The sequence below is a fragment of the Poecilia formosa genome, unplaced genomic scaffold (genome assembly GCF_000485575.1).
Source record: "Poecilia formosa unplaced genomic scaffold, Poecilia_formosa-5.1.2 Scaffold31, whole genome shotgun sequence".
NCBI classification, from domain to species: Eukaryota; Metazoa; Chordata; class Actinopteri; order Cyprinodontiformes; family Poeciliidae; genus Poecilia; species Poecilia formosa.
This window is the reverse complement of record NW_006799970.1, coordinates 2,841,914-2,862,684: the sequence shown is the minus strand read 5'-3', so window position 1 is coordinate 2,862,684 and position 20,771 is coordinate 2,841,914. Positions and strand designations below refer to the sequence as shown.

Genomic DNA, 20,771 nt, shown 5'->3' with positions numbered 1-20,771 from the left:
CCAGGTGAAACTTGTTTTTCAGAGGTGCGATTTATTTTTCGCCAGTAGGTGGCGACAAATCTCATTTCACCCTTTTCTGTTTCTCTTTTGACCGTTCCGTAACTATAATCATATTCATATTCATCAACGTGTTTCTCCATTTTGATGGCTGAATAGGGAGCTACCTCTGGTCAAGAGGAAAAAGCAGAAGTGAATTGTGAGCTGGTTCCGGTTTGGTTGTTTAGAGACACCTGTGGAAAGCCAGTGAGGTTAGTTCCTCTGAGCTGCTGAGGAGGAACCAGATGGTGATGGTGATCAAATCGCTCTCACCATCAGCATAAAAAAAAGAAGAAGAAATAAAACAAGAAAATCACTTAAATCTCAGAAAACACCACAAAGACTGTTCTGAAAGTATAACAACATTTTAAGGTGATTTAATCTAATAATTTACTGGCGCAAGAGTGAGAGTTTTACAAGAGGAGGGCGGGGTCAGGGTCGGCTGGGGCGGGCGGTGCTTTCGGTCGCCCATGCCCCCTTCTGCCCTCTCCGCTCGCTGCGGGGGGAAGAAGCGTGAACTTGAACGCTACTGCCTGCTTTCCACCCGCTCAGCGCCAGTCCAGGCGGAGGCCAGCCAGCTAGTCTTGTCTTATCAGTTCGTCCCCGCCGGTGGAGTCTCGGTCAGCTTATCGGAGCCGAAGCAGCTGGACGGGCGGGGAGGGGGGTTCTGCTTTTTAGGGGGGTTTGGGACCCAGAAAGGTGCCCGACAAGGCGTCGCGATGTCCAGGCGCAAACTTGGGAGCCGACCGCAGCACCTGAGTGCGATTCAAGGTAAGCCAGGAGGGAACACGTTGGAGTGTTTTTTTTTTCTTTTCTTTTCCTTTAAATATATTTTCGTAAAAACTTATTAATATCCGGCTTGTGTTTCGTTGTGGTTCAAACTTACGCGCTTATTTGTATCCAATTACTAATAAGCAATATTAAACGGATAATTGATTCGCTGGCAATTCTCAGACACGAGGGTCACATCCTGAAAGTGTGTTTTGTGTTTAATTTGCCGCCGGTGAAGTGTCGTTTGAACGTGTAGCGTTGGAGTTTAAAGGGACATGTTTGAAGAAGCGCTCGGTTTTAATGTCCGCGTCGTTTGTCCTGGTGAGTGTCGGTGTTGTTGCTGCAGCAGTTCCCACAGAAGAAGGACCGGTTTATTGGCTCTACTCAGAGGCTACAGGTCCGAACAAGATTATTAATCAAAACGGTTTTCAGAAAGGTTGGTTTCTTTAAATAATAATAATAATTGAAAAAAAAAAGACCCGCACATACACCGGCTCCTCAAAACGAGTCCTCCTGACGTTTTTAATTAAAAACCCCAATTGAAAATAAAAACCAAAACAACATAAAGTGAACTTATTTCACATTATTATTACTTTTATAAGCACAGGGAGGAAATGAAGACGGGGAGCTGAGAATCATTTTTTACAGTTCTCCACTGCAGACCAGTGGTGCGTGTCTGCTGTGACCACATGCCCTGACTCAACCCTGTATAGTGTGTGTGTGTGTGTGTGTGTGCGCGCGCGCGCGCACGGGCGGGCACGCACTAGTGCGGGCATGCGCGTGTAACCGCGCCTTGCAAGTCTGCACAAACAGCGCAGGCCTGAAACAGGAAAGGTGACATTTTTGAGTAACAACCGCTGAGATCCGACTTCAGACTGTACTGTCTGTACCTGTCCTGTACGGACAGGCTGCCCGGCCTGGGCAGGTGGATTCAGGTGTGCCCATGACCGGTGTTGAGCAACAGACTCCTGACCCCCCACCTCCTCATCCCCACCTCCTCCTCCTCCTCCTCTCTCTCTCTACCTGAGCTGTGTGAGTTTACTCAAGCTCTTCAGGGGGTTTGGTTGAAGCTTTGTCCACAGACGCTCTGTGGTTGTATTCAAAGCCGAGGACCACATTAGATTTGTCAACTTGTTACCCTCCTCCCTCAGTACTTGGTGTGAACACAGGAAAAAAAAAGAAAAAAAGACGTGGCTGCTCTCTTATCTCAGACACCTTCAGTCACTTTTTTTTCTCTCTTTTATTGCAATCCACTTCCTGTTGAGAAACTCCCGCTGCATGTGGCTGGTAAGGCAACATTTTCTGTTGAGTGAAAGGTGAACGCCTCAGTCGCGATCATTCACTTTCTTCTTCTTCTTCTTCTCTCTTCTTCTTCTTCTAGTTCAGTCATCTCTCTACCAGAGGGCGAGTCATTTTATTAACAGGAGGTTTGTGCTCTGGTGGACCGTTGGGCTCTTTTGTGCTGCACCCAGCCGGAACGAGCACAGATCTGTAACTGGTTTTTAAAGGAAGTGGTCAGCGTTGGCTGAGCAGATTGGCCTCGTTGAGCTTATAAGTGAAACTAGCACTTTCAATCAGCAGGCCTGTTTGTTTGTTCCATTGAGGTCAGCGCGGCTCTCTGTCTGTAATTTAGAGGAGCGCACCAAAAGCCGTGGCTGCGTGCAGCACTTAAAACCCAACTTCATTTAGAAGTTAATTGAGACGCCCGGCTTTGTAGTGGATCAGACTTCAAACGACGAGAGTGAAGTGTTTTCTGTTTACATGCTTCTAACGGGGAAAGATTTACGGTCATGAAAATGCACCGATCTCGACTTTTTTTGGGGCGGGGGCAATTATCTTCCCTCTGTCAGAGTCTCGATAGAGGGATCAGTTCAAAAGGTGCTTTATGGTACAAGCTGTCTGTGGGTCAAGACCAAAAGTGATGGGAGTTTGGCGTTTTTGATGCTTTTTCTTTTATGACCTGCAAATCAGAGCCAGCCAGGAAATAATGTGATTCAGATGAGTTGGGTTTGGGGGGGTTGGTTTGTTTCTAATACAATTATAAAAAACATCATGTCAAACCAGAGTTGAAGGCCGACGTTGTCAGACCTCTGGAATGATCTGTTCAGCGTAGGAAAAAACAAAATAAGTTGAATTTTAAAAGCTTGAATTTGTTTTTATTACATTCAGAAATTTAAGCATAATCAAGGAATGTTCTTTACTCTGCTTAAGAGAAGTATCCATCACACCCCAACACAAATAGTGCACAGTTGTGAAGAGGAAGGAAAAATTACGCTTGGTATTCCTTTTTGTTTTCTTTGAAACAGAAATTCATTGTGTGGATTTCTTTAATTATTTCATCTGGGTATAAATCCAGGTGATCTATGAAAGCCTCAGAGGTTTGTTGGAGGAAACGGGATCACAAAGATGGCCAGTGAGCCACATGGAGAGAGATGAAGCAGATTTAGGTCGTGGCACAAGATTCATAGTCCTGAAAGTCTCAGTGAACGCCGTTCGATGCATCACCTCAAAACCAAGACGTGGCCGTCTGCACAAGCAGCCCAGAGGCTCTGGGTAACTCTGGAGGAGCTGCAGTGCTCCAGACATCTGGAAACACTGCCAGGAGGAAGAGGGAGTCCAGTCAAAGGACAGAAAACATGCGGAGGAAACTGCTTTGGGCAAACAGGACAACATTTTGTGACTGGGATGCAACAGCATGTGTGTCGGAGATGAAGAAACCTCCCCCGGTGTGGTAGTGGCAGCATCATGCTGTGGGGATGTTTGTCCTCAGGAGGGAAAGGGAAGCCGGTCAGAGTCGATGGGAATATGGATGGAGAGACCGCTTAAGGTTTGAAGTCTGATGTTTGAGTTTGAGTGAGTTTTCATTGTATTTTTTACAAAGTGAGCAGAAAATTCATTCTAATGTTCAAAGCTGGTAAAGATGCAACGTAGAACACCTGCATATAAATATAAATACAGGAAGCAATTTTACTTTCACTCAATTATGCAAATTCTGCTTTTTCATCAAATGAGGTGTGAACACTTTTCGTAGGCCTCTGCTGGTTCAAATTCAAATTCCTCTGCTCCTTTTTGTTCTTCCTCAGATGTCTGTGATATGGAGGAAGCTGCCGACCCGCCAGGCGACCACCATCTTCCTCCTCCTCCTCTTCCACAGGTCCAAGCCCCAGAGGATGACCTCCTGACCTGTGGGCAGTGCAGCCAAGCCTTCCCCCTGGCCCACATCCTGGCCTTCATCCAGCACAAGCAGGGTGGCTGCGTCTCAAGGAGCCCGGGCTCCGGGGCCACGCCCCCATCACCCGCCGGTCGAGCCGGGCGCCAGCGGGTCGCCGGTGTGGAGCCGCAGCCCGGCTTCATCGAGCTCCGGAGAGGGGCTTCCAGGGGCCGGTCCTGGGGGGACGAGACCGGCTTGAGCGTGAAGGCGGAGCTCAGCAAACCAGGTGAGGCCCCACAACAAGGTGGCAGGTTGCTAACGACTGAGTCTGTGTTTTTGTGTTGTTTTTTTTTTCCAGTCATCCTTTTATTCAGTTAACAACCGCTCCTCCTCCCCCTCGAGCCCAGCTCATTAGCTAGCCGTTGCCATTAGTGCACCCGCTTGAGTTAGTGACACTCGGGCTAATTGCGTGGAAAGGATAGGCGTCAGGAACATTCAGAGGGCACCGCGGGTCCCCCGGGGCCCTGCGCCGAGCACCTGAGCTCCTTCCCGTCTCCCTGGCTGTCGGCCTCTGAGGCGGAGTGGCCAGGTAAACATGTCTCTTCCTGCCTGTCATCCATGATGCTCCGCCTCGGCCAGCGGAGTGGGTCTAACGGCCCCGCCGGCCGCCATGACACCGTAATGGAGGACGTTGCGTCAGCTCCTCAGCTGTCTCCTACCGATCAGCCCCGGGCTGAGCCACCTGAGCTCCTGGGAGCCTCCTCCTCCTCCTCCTCCTCCTTCTGCCTGTTTTCAAAAGGACGATCCCATCTTGTCTCTCTTCTTGTTCTGCCTTAAACTGTGTGTGATATGCCAGCAGCCGCTCTGTCTTTTTCTTCGCTAAAGGCTGCTTTTCTACGCTTCTCCGGCATCCTTTAGCGAAGACGAAGCAAACATGTGACTGCGGCCCAATACAGTGTCACGGTACGGTAGATCAGAAATCCCTGAATCCTCGTTAAAATCCAGCTGAATAATTTTATGTAGCAAGATGAAAACAAGGTACCACTTTACAAAAGGCTCCCCTTACAGATGGCTAATAAATAGTTCATAGATTCATCTGTAATCAGTTTTTATATAATTAATAACTGTTTAGTATGCACCAAGTAAGGATGAGAAGGAAACTTTGTGCTAGAAAATTATGTTTAGAAATGCTTACTGTGCTTCTGAGTCAGTCTGAAATGTTTAGTATAACAACTCTAGATAAAATATTTAGGTGAACAGATTTGACTCCCCATTTGGCAAAAAAACGGTAGATTTTGTTGCCTCCTCCGTCTTAATTAATGCATAATAAACAGTAATTAATGATTTATAAAGAGTTTAGATATGAATTAATTACATATCCATGAACTCCTTTTTTCTTTTTATGGTAAAGTGGCACCAAGAAAGGTTATAAGAGCTGATGGATTTCCTCGCACAAAGGTCAGAGGTGTCTGGTTGTGAAATGAACGTTTGTATCTCAGGTACGAGCGCCCCATTGCTCTTTTTCTTTTTTCTTTTTTTTTTTGTTAAACGCTCGCCACATGTTAGCAGTTCCTTCCTTTGCGTCAACGCTCAAGAGGACGCATGCATGCATGCAGCGTTTCCGTTTGTCCAAACGTTCACCTCGCTGCGAGTGGGTTTGCAGCAATGAGTAGCCCAGCAGGACAACAGTGAGGGAGCAGAGGGTGGTCAAAAAAAAAAAAAAAGGAAAAAGAGCATGACAGGTTGTGCATAATGCAGGAGATAAGTTTGGATTAAATTTTTATCCATGTTGGTTCAGAGTTTGACATTTTACATTCGTACCTTGAGCTAAAACGCCGGGTGTGCGGAGTGACCTCGTTGGAGAGGTTTGACTCCTGAAATGACTGCAAGTGAAAGAGCAACAAAAAAAAAAACGACAAACGGCAGCTCTCTGTTCATTCAGAGCCTGATGGAGGAGAAAACGGGGGGATGGATTACTGAGCAGCCGCGTGCATCTGTCTCATTCCTTTTTATTTATTCTCCTTGTTTGTTTTTTTTTTCTTTTTGCGCCTTCCCATTTCCTCCCCCGCATCTTCAGCACACTTTCGCTTTGCCCTCTTTCAATCCCCCTCCTCCTTCTCTTCTTCATCTTCCTCTCTCTCTCTCTTTTTTTCTCTTTCCTCCGCCTCCCGAGGGAGAAGAGATTCTGCCTGCTGCTCGTTAGTGCTCCCAGCCAATCTGCATTTTTAATTAGTAGTTATTGCTTCTGCTTAATATTCAAGTGCTACCCTGGGCCAAATGGGAATCCTTACAAAAAGAGGAGGAGTGAGCAGAGGAAAGCGAAACCGGCCGGGTATTGTGTTTCTCTCCAGGACCCCAAGACAAAAGCCGCCCCCCCCACCCTCCTCACCACCTCCTCTTCCTCACCCTCACCCTTAGGGAAAGATTTGGTGGGGTTTCTTTTTAGGGGGAGTCGAGGTTGGAGGATGGGTCTAGAGTACAATTCGAAGGGGTGACACATTTTCCTGGTGTCTTTTGCCCCCCTCCGTGCTACATTACAATCTTTTTTATCTCATTCTCTCTTTATCTCCCGAGCCCTGACCTACCTATCTCTGTTTATCTTCCCTCCTCTCGCTCTTTTCTCTCTCTCTCTCTCTCTCTCTCTTTAAGGAGTATCTCAACTTCTCCTGGCTTTCTCCTCAGGCTAGGTTAAAGGACACGAACACCGCAGCTCCTCTCATCTCCAGACAGAGGGAGGGCGACGAGGGGAAAAAAAAAAAAAAAAACGAAACAGTTGCTCTCTTTTTCATCTTCAATCTCCTCCCCTCCTCCCCCCCATCCTCCAATAAAATACAGAAGGATTTGACTTGAGGAAACATGAAAGAGGCTTATACCAGAGTCTGCTTTGAACCTCTCCAAAGAAAAAGTGTTTAAAAAAAATAAAAAACAGTTTTCCCTTCAATTTGGGGATCTTCTCGCCAGTTCTGATTTATGCAGAAAGGCCTCATTTGTCAAGCAGGCTGAGTCAGAGCCCGATTTGCATAAAGCGTTCGTTTTCTGCATTCTGCTAATTAGCAATTTGCAGCTTAATTGGCGCGCTGCTCTCAGTTAGGAGACAAAGCTATATAAAAATATCTCCAGATGTACTTTGTTTCACTTCTCCCTTCCTTCGTCCAGGTGAGGTTCTTCTTCGCCCTGCTCTCCGAGATTCGGCTTCAGCATCATCCTCGTTCTCGTGCACAGCTTTCATCAATTAAAAATGGCTGCGATAAATATTTCAATGTCCCTAAAAGTGGTTGTTTGTAGCGATGAAACCAAGTCATTCTCAACTCTTCTGTCTCACCTTAGGTTGAGTTTCACATATGAGCAGTTTGTTGCATTGCCATGACATGTTTTTTTATTTATTATTTTTTTGCAACCTCCCTGAATCTATGCTAATCAAGCCTTCTGGTCTGAAAAGCGGAGCCCATATTTAGTTTCCTCCTCCAGATGGGGGTGATTTCTCTTGATTTTAAAGAATAAAATTAGCAAAAAACAAACCAAAACAAACATTTTTGACCATGTTGCATTTAATACTGTTTTAAAATTTACAGAATTTTGAACGTTTTAATACTTTTAATGCTGAAATCGTAATGAGCCACAGTCAGTCTTTAAATATGGAGTGCTTTTCATGCACAACAAGTCCAACATGGAGTGATTCAGATCAAATAAAAACAATAGAAAATGGAGAATTTCTATTGGTGGGGTTGCTCTGATTCTTTGCCTGATTGAAACTCTGAATTCGGCTCACCAGGACAGAGATCCAAAGCAAACCTTCAGGTCGGCCTCTGAACGACTGAGATAACGAATGTTTTTGAAGGCCTAGTTAAAGTCCAGTTGAAAAGCTGTAACACGACCACGATAGGACGTTCAGACTCAAAACGAGCCTTTTGTTTACTCTGCTTGATATAAAATGTGTGAATAAGTTTTTACAATGAGATTTGCTATCCACAATGACCCTTAACCTTTCAGATTATGCTTGTTCTGTGATTTTTGTTTGTGTAAGGTAGTTTCTGTGTCAAATTTTCTATATTTAAGTCAGATGATTTATTTGGATCAAACATTTGTTAATTCAGTTGCACCATAGTTTTTGTTCATGAACACTGCTTGTATTGTTTTTGTTTTTTTTACGATGACGTAGACCAAATTAGGCTGAAGGGAAACAAACAGTTTATGAAAACGAAACATGATGTTCATCTGCACTGTTGCAAAGGAGCAGCTAATTCACTTTCTTAGAAATTAACTGCTCAGTTTACAGCTCCGTAAAGTTGCTCCCAAGTGGACATTAATCTTTAATTTTCTTTCCCGGGTGGAGCTCAAATGTTTCAATAAACATTTCACTGTATCGTCCGTCCACTAACTCGGGGATTTTCTCTTCTTGCAGGATGCGAAGAGCCCGCCTTTTTCACTTGCTTTCAGTGTGACAGCGTGTTCTGCTCGGCGTGGGCGCTGCTCCAACACGCCCAGCACACGCACTCCTTCAGCATCTACCAGGAGGATGAGGACGAAGACACCTACATGGGAGGAAGAGAGGGTCTGAAAGAGAACAAGTCCGCAGCAGCCGTTCTGGACCCGCGCCACCTGAACCAGGCTCTCGCCTCCGCCTTCCAGCCCACCGCCCAGTGGCGCTCGCGTCAGAACCAAGCTAGCCTCCAGGCCATGAACTTCTCCGTGCGACTCCGGGAACTCGCTGAGGGGAACAACACAGGCCTCAGTTCCCCCATGGCGCCCGTGTTGTCTCCGTCCTCGTCTCCGCCGGCAGCGTCGACGTTTCCTCAGCCTGGCGCCCTCCAGGCTGATTTTCACTGCGAGCTGTGCGACCAGAATTTCCACTCGCTGCGCGCCCTGTCTGCCCACCGCCGGACTCACGCCTGCGACAGGCCCTATCACTGCGGGGTGTGTGGGCAGGCCTTCGCTCAGAGCGGGCAGCTCGCTCGCCACATCAGGGGCCACCACCGGGAGGCTGCAGGCGGAGGAAGTGGGTGTGAGTCGGTGGAGGCGGTTCTGATGGAGGAGGATACTGGGAGGCAGGGGGCCCGGGGAAGGCTTCAGGGGCCAGGGATGATGGGAAAAGAGCTGGATCTGACCCTCCCCAAGCACCCGACCGTAGCTTCAGGCCTAATGCTGTTGAACTCCCATCTCAGACCACCGGACAGGGAGCTGCTGAGGCTCTACCCAAACCACAGGGCCGGAGGCGAGGAGGCGGCGGAAGGGCAGGGGGAGCCGCAGCCCGCGTCGCCCTGCGCCAGCCCCTCCGAAGGCTCCCTAGAGAGCGGAGATACGGGAGGAAGCGGGGAGAGCGGCATTGCCAGTGGCAACTGCACGCCCAAACGCCCAGAAATGGGCGAGAGAGCACGGGGGGTTGGAGAGTGGGAGAACGAACAAGGAGAACTCGTTGAGAGGGAGAAGGAGTGGGCCTCCGGCGTGCAAGAGTGGCAGAGAGACTTTGAGCGGCGAAGCGCCGCAGGAGCCGCCATCGCCGGCGCGAACGCCAGCTCCACTCCAGGTCCCGCTGGGAAGAAGAAGAAAGATGAGGCCTGCGAGTTCTGTGGTAAGCAGTTCAGAAATAGCAGCAACCTGACCGTGCACCGCCGAAGCCACACGGGTGAGCGGCCGTACCGCTGCGGCCTCTGCAACTACGCCTGCGCCCAGAGCTCAAAACTGACTCGCCACATGAAGACCCACGGTGCCCAGGGAGCCAAGGCCTCCTTCCTGTGCCAGCTGTGTGCCGTGCCCTTCACCGTGTACGCCACCCTGGAGAAACACCTGAAGAAGGTCCATGGCCTGAGCCATGCCAACGTTGGGGCGTACGCGCAGGCCAGCGCCGCAGATACCTTGGCCGCTTTGAGAGCAGGAGAGGAAACAGGAGTCGGGGTGGTGAAGATGGAGGAGGATGAGGTGGGTCTGGAGAGCAAGGCGCAGGGTTACGCAGAAAAAGACATGAAGGTGGAAGAAGGTAGAGGGAGTCCAGCAGCAGTGGAAGATCTTCCACATGAAAGCATTGCTGAGGCGGGCCTAGCTTTGGCTTCTGCTCACTGAATCAGGTTAAAGTGGCGGAGACGCCGCATGACTGTCAGCAGCAGGTCGCAACAACCGAGGCCCGCTGCAGCCAGCAGTTATTCATAATCGACAGCAAAGCTGCTGGCTGAAACTAAGTGCCTACAGTTCTTCAGACCACAGAGAAAAACAAGTCCGTGACATTCAGCAGGGAGATTACCATACCTCGTGAACAGGAAGTGCACTGCCGCAGTCCACACCAACACAGGAAACTGATCACCATGCTGCAGCGCAAAATGCAAGAGAACAAGAGCGTTTCATGTCTGTATCGACCCACTGGACAGATGGCGACGCATCAACCCAATCAGAAGAGATTATGCTGTGTAAAAAAAAAAAAAATTAAAAAGCAATTTAATGCTGTTGAGCACTGATGAGTGTGGAGAGGTCAGATCGTGCTGTTCTCTGTGGAGAAGACCTTTTAAAGACTTTGGAGCCGCCGCAGGGCTGAAATGAATCCAAACACTGTCTGCCTGTAGTTTGTCACACACTTTTTAAAGCCGCTTGCTTGTCACAACACTTGTCACTTAATGTTTACAAGTCCCATGGGGCCGAGCGAGGCTGTGCTCCTGACTTTGTGAATAGATGCTGCAGTGGATGTGAAAAAAAGAAAAAAGTTTACACACCCTTGTCGAAACGCCAAGATTCTGTGACCTAGAAATGATGAGACCGTGACGAATCATTTAAAAACACGAATGGACGTGTTGGAGGGAGAACTGCAAAACTAAAAAAGGCCCAGTAGACTGTTTGCATAAGTTTGTGCACCCCCAAATTAAAAGTTTGAAGCACTTTTTAGTTCAGTTTCAACATTCAGTCTGAATTATTTGACATGTCATTTCCACAGCTCTGAACCCCCCTCAAATTGCTTTAGCTCTGAACTTTGACTAAACCGTTACTCGAGCTTTCTGTTCTTCTGGTGGAATCGTTTTAGTGGACTCTTGACTCGTGAATGATAAAACCCATCTTCACCATTGTAGCAAACACCTGAAAAAAAGTGACTGGTGCCCATAGAAGACGAGTAACCCCCAGAGCATGATGGTGCCACCACCATGTCTCTCCATGGTGATGCTGCTGTTTTGGTGCCAAATCTACATTTTGGAATCAGGACCCAAATCTTTCATTGTGGTCCCATCACACTTTCTTACACACAGATTTGGGTCAGAACTGGATGTTTGGAGAAAAAACGGGGTTTTCGTCCAGCAAACGTGGGGTTATTGTCCCAGTCAGTTCAGAGGTTTCTGATGTTGCTGGCAGCATCTGGACCAGATTCAGTGAAGGCCTCCTTCTCTGTCAGACTCAACCTGTGACTCCAATAACTTATTTCCAGTCAAAATAATTACCGTAGCCTTCCCCCCCCGCCCCTCACCCCCCAATAGTCGTGAATAGTTTTGGATAGATTCCAACTTGTTTTTGTGCCCTTCTCCTGACTGATACATTTGTATAATCAGATCTGCAAACTGTGACTTCTGCTGAAGGGCGTCATGAAACTCCTGCTTGACCAGCTGAGCTTCAGTTACAGTCGATCTCTATAATTAGTGTCAGGTGTGACTGAATTAAAAAGTGCTTCACACTAATGCATCCAGTTTATTGCAACTTATTTATCACACGTTTTCACTTTATATCAGTTGTTTATTTTCTGGTAAGAAAATAATAATCATTTTTAGAATCTTAAAATCTTGGTATTTCACCAGGATGTGTGGACTTCATTTTTTTTTTATCTCCACTGCACATGGAACCTTTTTGTCTTTGCTTTTCTAATTTTTATAAATGTGAATACAGAGACTTTAAAGTCTCATCTGCTGATGTTTTGTAAGATTAGTTTCTATGCATATATATATATATATATATATAAAAAAGCCAGCAACTTTTGCATACATATGAAACGGGTGTGTATCATTTCCCCCCTCTGTACTGTTGTGATGGTAATTTCTCTCTTTCGTTGTTTACATTGGTTAAAAGTGCCGGGCGGCCACGTGAAACTCGTGCATGTTTCGTAGCCGTTTGCGTAATTTCTGTTGTCCGCCTTTGAATTCTTCCTAATTTATGGCTGCTGCATGTTGGCGGGTCGTTTTGTTTCGCTGCCGGGGAACGTGAGCCCACCAAGCGAGCACTTAGGGGTGTGGAAATTAGCATCAATAGTCATAATCAATATGTTGAGTTTGTGTTTATTTGTGACCACTTTTAAATCCAAGTTGATCTAAAAACATTTAAAATCAGCTTATTTTCACAGTAAAACCTCAATGAATTTGTCTACTTTTATTTTTTTTGTTTTTCATCAATCTTTTGACCTCTGAATACATTCAGGTCATTAAAAACGTTTGTGCATTTTGTTTAAAAAATGATTAATGAATGATCGCAGTGTAACTGTTCAGGGATGATGTTGTACATATTTTCTTGCTGTTCTTGTTGTGGATACCTGCCTGCTCCTGTTACATGATACTCACTTTCCCCCAGCATGGCTGACTCCTTTCTTTTTATGCCCAAAAGTGACTGTCTGTGTAAAAGGATGTAATTTTGTTATTGCCTTCTAGACAAAACCTCAATAAAGAATTGAGGTTAAGTATATTCTCTTGTTGGGTCTCTTATTTATTTATTTTCATATTTTCAGTAGTCATTTGTTGAACCACGACTCCTTAAGTTTTCCACAGTTTGTTGCAGACTTTAGTATTTTAACTGTATAATCGTAACTAGAAGTAAAATAAGTGTTCAAGAATTAAAAATGTTAAAAGTGAGTAGAAATCAACCATATGTTACTTTGAGAGCATCTGAACCATCAATTTACCTACTCAGTTGAGTTTGGGTGTAGACTTTGACTAGGACATTCCAGCACATGAATATGTTGCGATCTAAGCCATTCTATTGTGGCGCTGGATTTATTTTTTGAACCTCTGTCCCAGTCTCAAACGTTTAGCAGGATTTCTTCGAACATTGTCTTGTATTTATCTCCATCCATCTTTTTATACTTTTAACGAGCTTCTATGTCCTCGATGAAGGAAAGCATCCCCACAGCCTGACGCTGCCACTGCCATGCTTCACACATCATCCTAACGTGCAGACTTCACCATCCTCAACACACGTTTTGCATACAAACCCAGACGTTGAAGTTTGGCCTCATTGGACCAGAGAAAGTTCTTTTACCAGTTTGCTATGTCCTTTTCATGACTTGTGCAAACTACAAATGGGTCCTATATTTGCTTTCTTTCAGAAATTACTTTCCTGTCAAACTGAAATGTACCCCAAATAACCGATTCTCCAACCTGAGCTGTTGATGCAGCTCCTCCCGTTACCACAGGCCTCCTGGCTGCTTGTCTAACTTGCGTCAACAACTATGTACTTTTACTATTTTTAAATCACAGACTGAGCAGTTCTCTGTGATATCTGTAAATCTCCGGATATTGTGTATAACCTAACACTTTAAAATTCTCGACATCTTTTTCTCTTACTGCTCCTTGGTCTTCATGAAATTGTCTAATGCTCCCTAACAAATCTCGGCGGCCTTCAGAGTTTAATACTGAGATTAAATGACACACAGATCAGGTGGGACTTTACAAATGACTTCTGGAGGAAACGACACTGGATTTTATTTTGAGGTATCAGAGTAACAGGGGCTAAATATGAATTCAGATAACACGTTTCAAAATTTTATTTGAAAAAACAAAAACAAAACAAAAAAACAATAAAGCTTAAAACCTTGTTTTATTTTCCTTCCAGCTCACATTATTTTTGTCGGTCCCATACAATCCCATCCATCCATCTTCTTTACACCCTTGTCCCTTAGTGGGGTCGGGAGGGTTGCTGGTGCCTCTCCAGCTAACGTTCCGGGCGAGAGGTGGGGTCACCCTGGACAGGTCGCCAGTCTGTCGTAGCCATACAATCCCATAAAATAAAAAAAAAGTTTGTTTTTGGAAAGTGACTAAAATGTGAAAGTTGATGAATACTTCTGGAAGCCTCTGCTGGAACGGTTTCCTCTCTGGGAAGTCGTGTGAGGAGGGGCTCTTTCTCAGAGGACCGCGCTCAGTGCTGACTTTTTAATTTTTAATGTAGATGTTTGGATTAGGGACCCTCAGTCCTTGTTTACATCCTTCTGATGTTGCAGGGCTTCATCTCCAAACATTGTACCGCAGCTCACCCAGCTTCCCACCCCAGTGGGGTGGGGTGGGAAGCGGCACCATGCGCCGGACTACTGCTGCTCCTGCTGAATGCATTTGTAGCTCAGTTCACGCAAGCTGTGATGGGACAGGAGTGACGGGGATTTCTCAGGATGCGTGACTGTACCAGAGGGAGGGGAGGGGGAGTGGGGGGGTTTCAGTTTGACGTGTTTGGGTGGGGGGGGGGGGGGGGGGAGGGGTGTGTATCAAGGGGTTGGGATAATTGGTGACTCCATTCTAAGGGGCACAAAAAAAATAAAATAATAAAATAAAATAACAGGCTACAGCAGCATCTCTGGTCTGAAGCCCAGCCCTCCTAAATGAAAATGAAGTTGTGTGATCCCACTATAGCTCATTAACAGCAGGTCCGCTAATGAGCTTTCAACAGGGTGGGGGGCTGGGGAGATGAAGGGGTAAGAGTAAAGGGTGGTGGTGGTGGTGAGGTTATTGCGCCAGATGCACACACGCCCACTACCACCAATTACCATTGTTTGATTGAGAAGAAGGAGGAAGTGAGGACAGCAGCCCCCCCGCCCCCCTCCCCTCGGCCCGCTTCTGTCCGCAGAGACCCAAGGAGAGAAAAAATAACAGAGTGACGCAGCGGACCGGTAACATCTCCGATCAGCTCAGCACGCTGGGCGCCACGGTTAGCGCCATAATGGACCCAATTATGCAAGGTAAGGTGATATACGGAGCAGAATGCGGCACGCCAGGGCCTGCAGCAAGCTGATATCTTCTTCCCTGCGTGCCCTTTGTCTTCTTCCTGCCGTCCACACCTACCTGAGCCGCTCCTCGGAACCGCACAGGTCAGGGTGTGGACGACGGACGCAGCCAATGGCGGCGCTCACAGTTCCGGGATTGGTCAGCCAATGAGAGCCGTGGAGTTGCTTCTGACCAGTGCGCTTAGGTGGCGGTGAGGTGGACTTTGAGATCCTGTGTGCGAGGCCTCGGCGAGGACGCTGCAGGCCACATGCTCAGGTGTAAAAAGCAATAAGAATGAGCTGCTCACACATTAACAGGTTACCACTATAATGGAAGAAGTGATATTGGAGCGGCGTGATGCAATCCTGTGACACGAGGCTGTCCTTTCAACTCCTCGAGTCTGTTTGTGAACAAAGCGCTCACTGAGTGAGCTTAACCGCTTTTAGAATAATCTGGAAGATTGAAGCCAAAGAGCGAATCGAATGTGTGGAAGCTAACAGAGAAATCCTCAACAGAGTCCAGAGTCGTGTTGAGTTAGAAAACATCTCAGTGATTTTCAGGTGTGTGAAATCGACTATATATATTTTTTTATTATTATTTTTTTTTAGCTTTACATCAAGTTATAATGTTATTCAGTCATCAAAAACCTACATGGAGTATTGTCTCAATTCTTTCATGCATGTTTGAGAAATCCTTTAATCTCCATGGCAACCATTCAACTGAGCAAAACGCCTGAGTGGACCTAGCCCCGCCTTCTGGGACTCAGCTCCGCCTCAGAGCTGCAGCTTCTGAGTTTCTGAGCTTCTGCCTGACAGAGCAGCCTTTTTCTACGACTCCCTGACTCGACTCCTTCAGACTAGCCAGCAGCAATTAGCAAACCTCTGGTGGAACTGCACATCCTCTGAGCTCGGGAGCTACTTCTCAGTTAAAAACGTTGTTAAAGGGTTATAGAGAAGCGATGTGATGACTTAATAGAGAGCACAAGTTTTTAAAGAGACAGAGGCCCAATTTCAAGGTGTTAAATAACAAGGTAGCATTTCTTTTAAGTCATATTTGATATATAAAGCATTTTTTAAACAACTGATTTAATAGTTACTTTATTACGTTATAAAAATGGCACTATGTGCCTGGAAAATACATAATACTACCACTTTAAATCATCTGGTGGGAGACTCTGCCTTTGTGTTTGCTCCCATTTGAGTTCAGGCTTGGTCATGGTACCAATGGTTAAACACTCCAATTAGTTTCATTAGTCAGCCAGACATGTCTTATTTCTGATGGAAATGATGCTCTTTGTACCTGTTTGCATTTGATAACTGTAATCTGGCCTTGTATTATACTGCATCTCTGAACCTTAAACAGGACAATAAAGGGAAAGGACTCAAACACCTTATTCAATATAAACTTGACTGAAACAAGTGCAACCAGTCAGAGATGGAGGAGTTAGACTGAAAACAACAAAGGTTTCCTTTGAATGTTTCTGGAGAAGAAAAGGTATTTCAATATATTTCAAAATAGAGAGGAGGAGAGTCATTCTTATTTTATCTTACAAAATGTTAGCCTGAGAAAAAACAGACTCCTGTTCTACGCTTTGCTTCGTACTGAGGTGTTGGTCCCTTGGCTATTCAGAAATGTTTACTTCCTGGAGGCATGGACTCTTCTTCTTCTTGTGTTTTTGTTTTTGTCAGTTAGCAAGAAAACTGGAGGTGTGCATTAACAGTGTGAACTCTGCTGAAGTCTTACATTTTACCCAATCACTAACATTGACTACAGGCAGATTTCAATTGTAAAACAGCACAGAAAATCAATGTTATCGTTCTCAATTTCTCCTTCTGGTCGCTGGTTGGCTCAGTTGAAATTCTAATGGAGAGAATTTGAGTTAATGGGAGAAAAATCAAGAGGAACACCGAAGAGAGACAAGAATCATGTGGAATCATGTAGGAAGGAAATGGCAAGGCTAATTCTGGCAGGATATGGATGCGTAAGGTTGATTTTCTTCTTCAGAAATGCCCCCACCAAACATGCAATATGAACAAAGTGAGTTGCTCAGAAAATACAAAACACATTCAATAGCAAAATCCTTGGCAGTTGCAATCTTCCTTTTCCACAGAGGAAAAACCTCCAATAAAATCAGCATTAGAAACACGGAGCACCCACATCAAGTTCAGACTAAAACTGATTGTTCCCTGAGCCATCTTCTTCTGCTTTATATGAATAGTTATGAGGAACTGAAAGCTCTTCTAAGACCCAACCAGAAATTCAGATTAAGTATAAGATGATTAGCTCTGAAAATTCAACAACAAAGGGCCTGCATGAGCTGCGTGTTTGCTTTACTATGGGCCAGGCCTGTGGCAACGAGAGGCTCTCACTTGTGTATGAGGCGATGGCGCTTTATCATGTAAAAAGCCAATTAACTGTGAGTTTTTAATTACATTTCTCATGGTATGCTGTGTGAAGCTTCCAGTCGTCTCTGCAGACCTTGCCCTGTTGTCGTCTTCTTCCTCCTCCTTCTCCTCCTCTTCGGAGTAGGCGAGGAGGAGGAAGAGGCCTGGGATTAAAGGGGGGCGAAAAACAAGGAGGGAAAAGATGCTCTTGTGTTGTGGTCAGACAAACCGCAGGACTCGGCTCTTTATCCTCACTCATTTCCCCACAATCCCCACTTTCTCCCAGCCGTTCCACCTCCCCACGGTGACCGCAGTGTGAAACCTGAACCGAGGAATTACGCTCGCTTTGTCTCAGCCTCATCCGCAGAACCTCAGCCTCGCCGCTGATGGGGAGGGAGCCCGGGCAGGAACACATCAGTCCTGTTCGTGCTTTAGTAATGAGAGACAAGGATGAGCTCTGAGGTCACTGCAGTTTGTTCAGCGGTGGAGCTGCTCACGCCACAAGATCACTGAAACCAGGAAGGTAGAGCACATTGCACCAGTCCTAGCTCAGAGAATAGACTTTAAAATACCATCGTTAGTTTATAAATCCCTGAATGGCTTAACAATGAAATACATTAGAGGTCTGCTGGTGTTGTGTAAACATCAACAGAAGCAGAACCAAGCGTGGAGACGCAGCATTTAACTTCTGTGCTCCAAATTCTGGAACAAACTTCCAGAAAGCTTGCAAATACGCAGAAACAGAGTTCCTTTAAATCAAGGCTAAAAACCCAGATATTTAGAGTTTGACTTTTTTATTGAACTGAAGTTTCATTATCATGTACAACTGTAAAGTGTATCAACACACATACAATAACGGCTACAATTCAGTTCTGCTTAGTGTGCGTTTACATTGCCATTTACCATCAAATATCGTCACAAAAAAAAAATCAACTCAATCCATTACAGAGACAGATTCAAAGTCTACCTCACAGAACCAACATGTCTGGTGTGTAAATGTTTCTTTGGGTGACCTTTTTCTGGGGTTAGAAAGTCTCAGAAATCCCAGCAGATTTCATGAAATCATGGACTTGCAGCAGTCGTTCCTCCTGGATGAGCAGGCAGCGACGATGAACAGTTGATTGAATTGTGTTATTGACTTTGGTACAACGCATACATGTAGCGATATGCTACATGTACTCCCCTATAGTACTCCAGAGTATCCATGTACTCTGGAGAGAGAAACCTCCAGAAGAACCTGTGTAGGGTTCTGATGTGAAGGGGCTTCTATGTTTACTAGAGTCCAGAGTTAAAGGCAGCAGTAGGTCCTTCAGTGGATTCATCTAAGGAGGTTAAATAAGAATATGCTTCTTCCTACTTCCTTTCAGACACATTGACATGACTTATTTTGTTGTTTGACTATTTTGATTGTTGCTTACTTTTTTTGTTTATTCTTTTATTTATATTTGTTTGTTTCTGATGTACGTTAGATGGAGATAGGCACCAGCACCCCTCCCGACCTCACTGAGGGACAAGGGTGTAAAGAAAATGGATGGATGGAGGGTGTTTCTGTTGTCTTATGATAAAAATGCTAATGCTACAGGATTTGCTACACAAACACATCATTATACAATTCTATGATGCCTAATGAAATTTTACATGTTCAAATAAAAATGATGTCATACAGTTTTACATTATTAAATATTTTTGAATTTTCTAACTTTATTTTCATATTTTGAGACTAATTCTACTTAAATCATTATGAAGTGATTTAATGTAATTGTTTAAATTCCTTGAATAAAAAAAAAACACATTTATGCTCTTTTAACAGATCATTAAGGGTAAATAAATTACAAACAAAAAATAAAATGTAAAAAAAAACACCTGTCAGAAGTGTGTTGCTGATTTTCCATCATGAACTTTCAATCATGGATGCAAATTGTTCTGATCTTAAACTCCATGACCTTCCTTGCGAACGTGACAGAGACTTTCCCAGGTGATCTCTTTCTTACACACACACACACACACACACGCACGCACGCACGCACACACACACACACACACACACACACACACATTTGCGTGGCTACCTTTGTGGGGACTTTCCATTGACTTCTATTCATTTCTACAGCCTAAACCTTACCCTTATCCTTATCCTAACTCTAACCCTTACATACCTAACCCTAACCAAAACTCAATTCACACCTTAGTGCTAACCCCTGACCCAAAAACAGTGTTTCCCCTTGTGGGGCGCAGGCTTCGGTCCCCACAGGGAGCAGTGGGACCCCACAATGTAGTGTCAGGAAAATGGTCCCCACAAGGTATTAAAAACAAATGCACACTCATACACACACACGCCCACACACGCATGCACGCACGCATGCACGCACGCATGCACACGCACGCACGCACACATGCGCACACACACACAGAGCAACAGAAATCCAAACAAAAACTCTCGGGTCAGTCAGTTCTCTTCTGCATCCAGCCGTTGGGGGTCTGCAAATGTTGGAAAACTGGATCCTGACCGTACACCATGTTCCTCCCCTTTTGCTCCACACACCCACCCACACACACGCCCACTCCGAGTGGTGGGGTCAGAGGTGCATTCTTGACGGTGAGCATAGTAAGTTTGGGATGCAGAGTTCAGTCCTGTGACAGGTGAAAGGCCCAGGGGCAGGTGAACTCCATCACCTGCTCAACTAACCAAACAGCCTCCATATGCAAAGAGGCTTTGCAACTCCAAAACTTCTGTCTTACTCTTCCTGGTGTTTCATTTCAATTGGATTTCACCACTGAAACTGAACATTTGCTACTTATATTGTTTTGGTTGAACGATTGCACTGCAATCAAAATTAGTAAAGCAGCTTCTTAAAGAACTTTGTTGGTGAACAAATAGTATTTTGTTACGCATGTAGGACATAGATAACAACAACCAACACAATACAAGTATGAAACTGTTCTCGCAGTTAGAAATCGGGTAGTTCCGTTTTCTTTAACTAGCTTAAACCTTACATTGATAACATTTGTCAGTTTCTTAAAGCATTAACCACCGAATGTTTCGAAAACCATCAGGACTCCCACATGTCGACCATAAACGAGGCTCATTGCAGTTATACCTGCAAGTCATCTCTGACAGTTTTGCACACTTGAAGCTGCGGTTTGCAACTTTTCTAAGAATCTATACTGTTTACCTAATTGTTAAAACTGTCACTGTGTTGTGAGACACGTGATGGTATAATATGTGACAGATAATTTGTGAAAAAATTGAGCTCATCTAGCACGTCAGGAAACAACCAATCAGAGCCAGGAGGAGGGTCTTAGTGCTGTCAGTTGTCCTTGTGTACACACTTCTGGTTCACCACAACTTAGCCTTGCCACAAATGCTAAGGCTAGTTAGCATGGCCATGACGGGTAAACAGTTTTCCTGTAACGGCAAGATGTTTCTCCGCCTTTAGCACATTTAGTAGCTCAGGGAGGAGCTTGATTTTTCTCATAGATTATCTGTCTCAAAATAAACGGTCATGA

The 20,771-nt window shown here is 45.4% G+C and overlaps 1 protein-coding gene across 1 annotated transcript; it reads left to right on the top strand.

Annotated features, from left to right (window-relative positions):
• Nucleotides 1–467: 467 nt before the first annotated feature.
• Nucleotides 468–12,595, top strand: znf296 (zinc finger protein 296). Its single transcript, XM_007549492.2, has 3 exons — nt 468–807; nt 3,891–4,244; nt 8,361–12,595. The coding sequence occupies exons 1-3, from the start codon at nt 507–509 to the stop codon at nt 10,013–10,015; spliced, it is 2,310 nt and encodes a 769-aa protein (XP_007549554.2). The 5' UTR covers nt 468–506; the 3' UTR covers nt 10,016–12,595.
• Nucleotides 12,596–20,771: the final 8,176 nt, after the last annotated feature.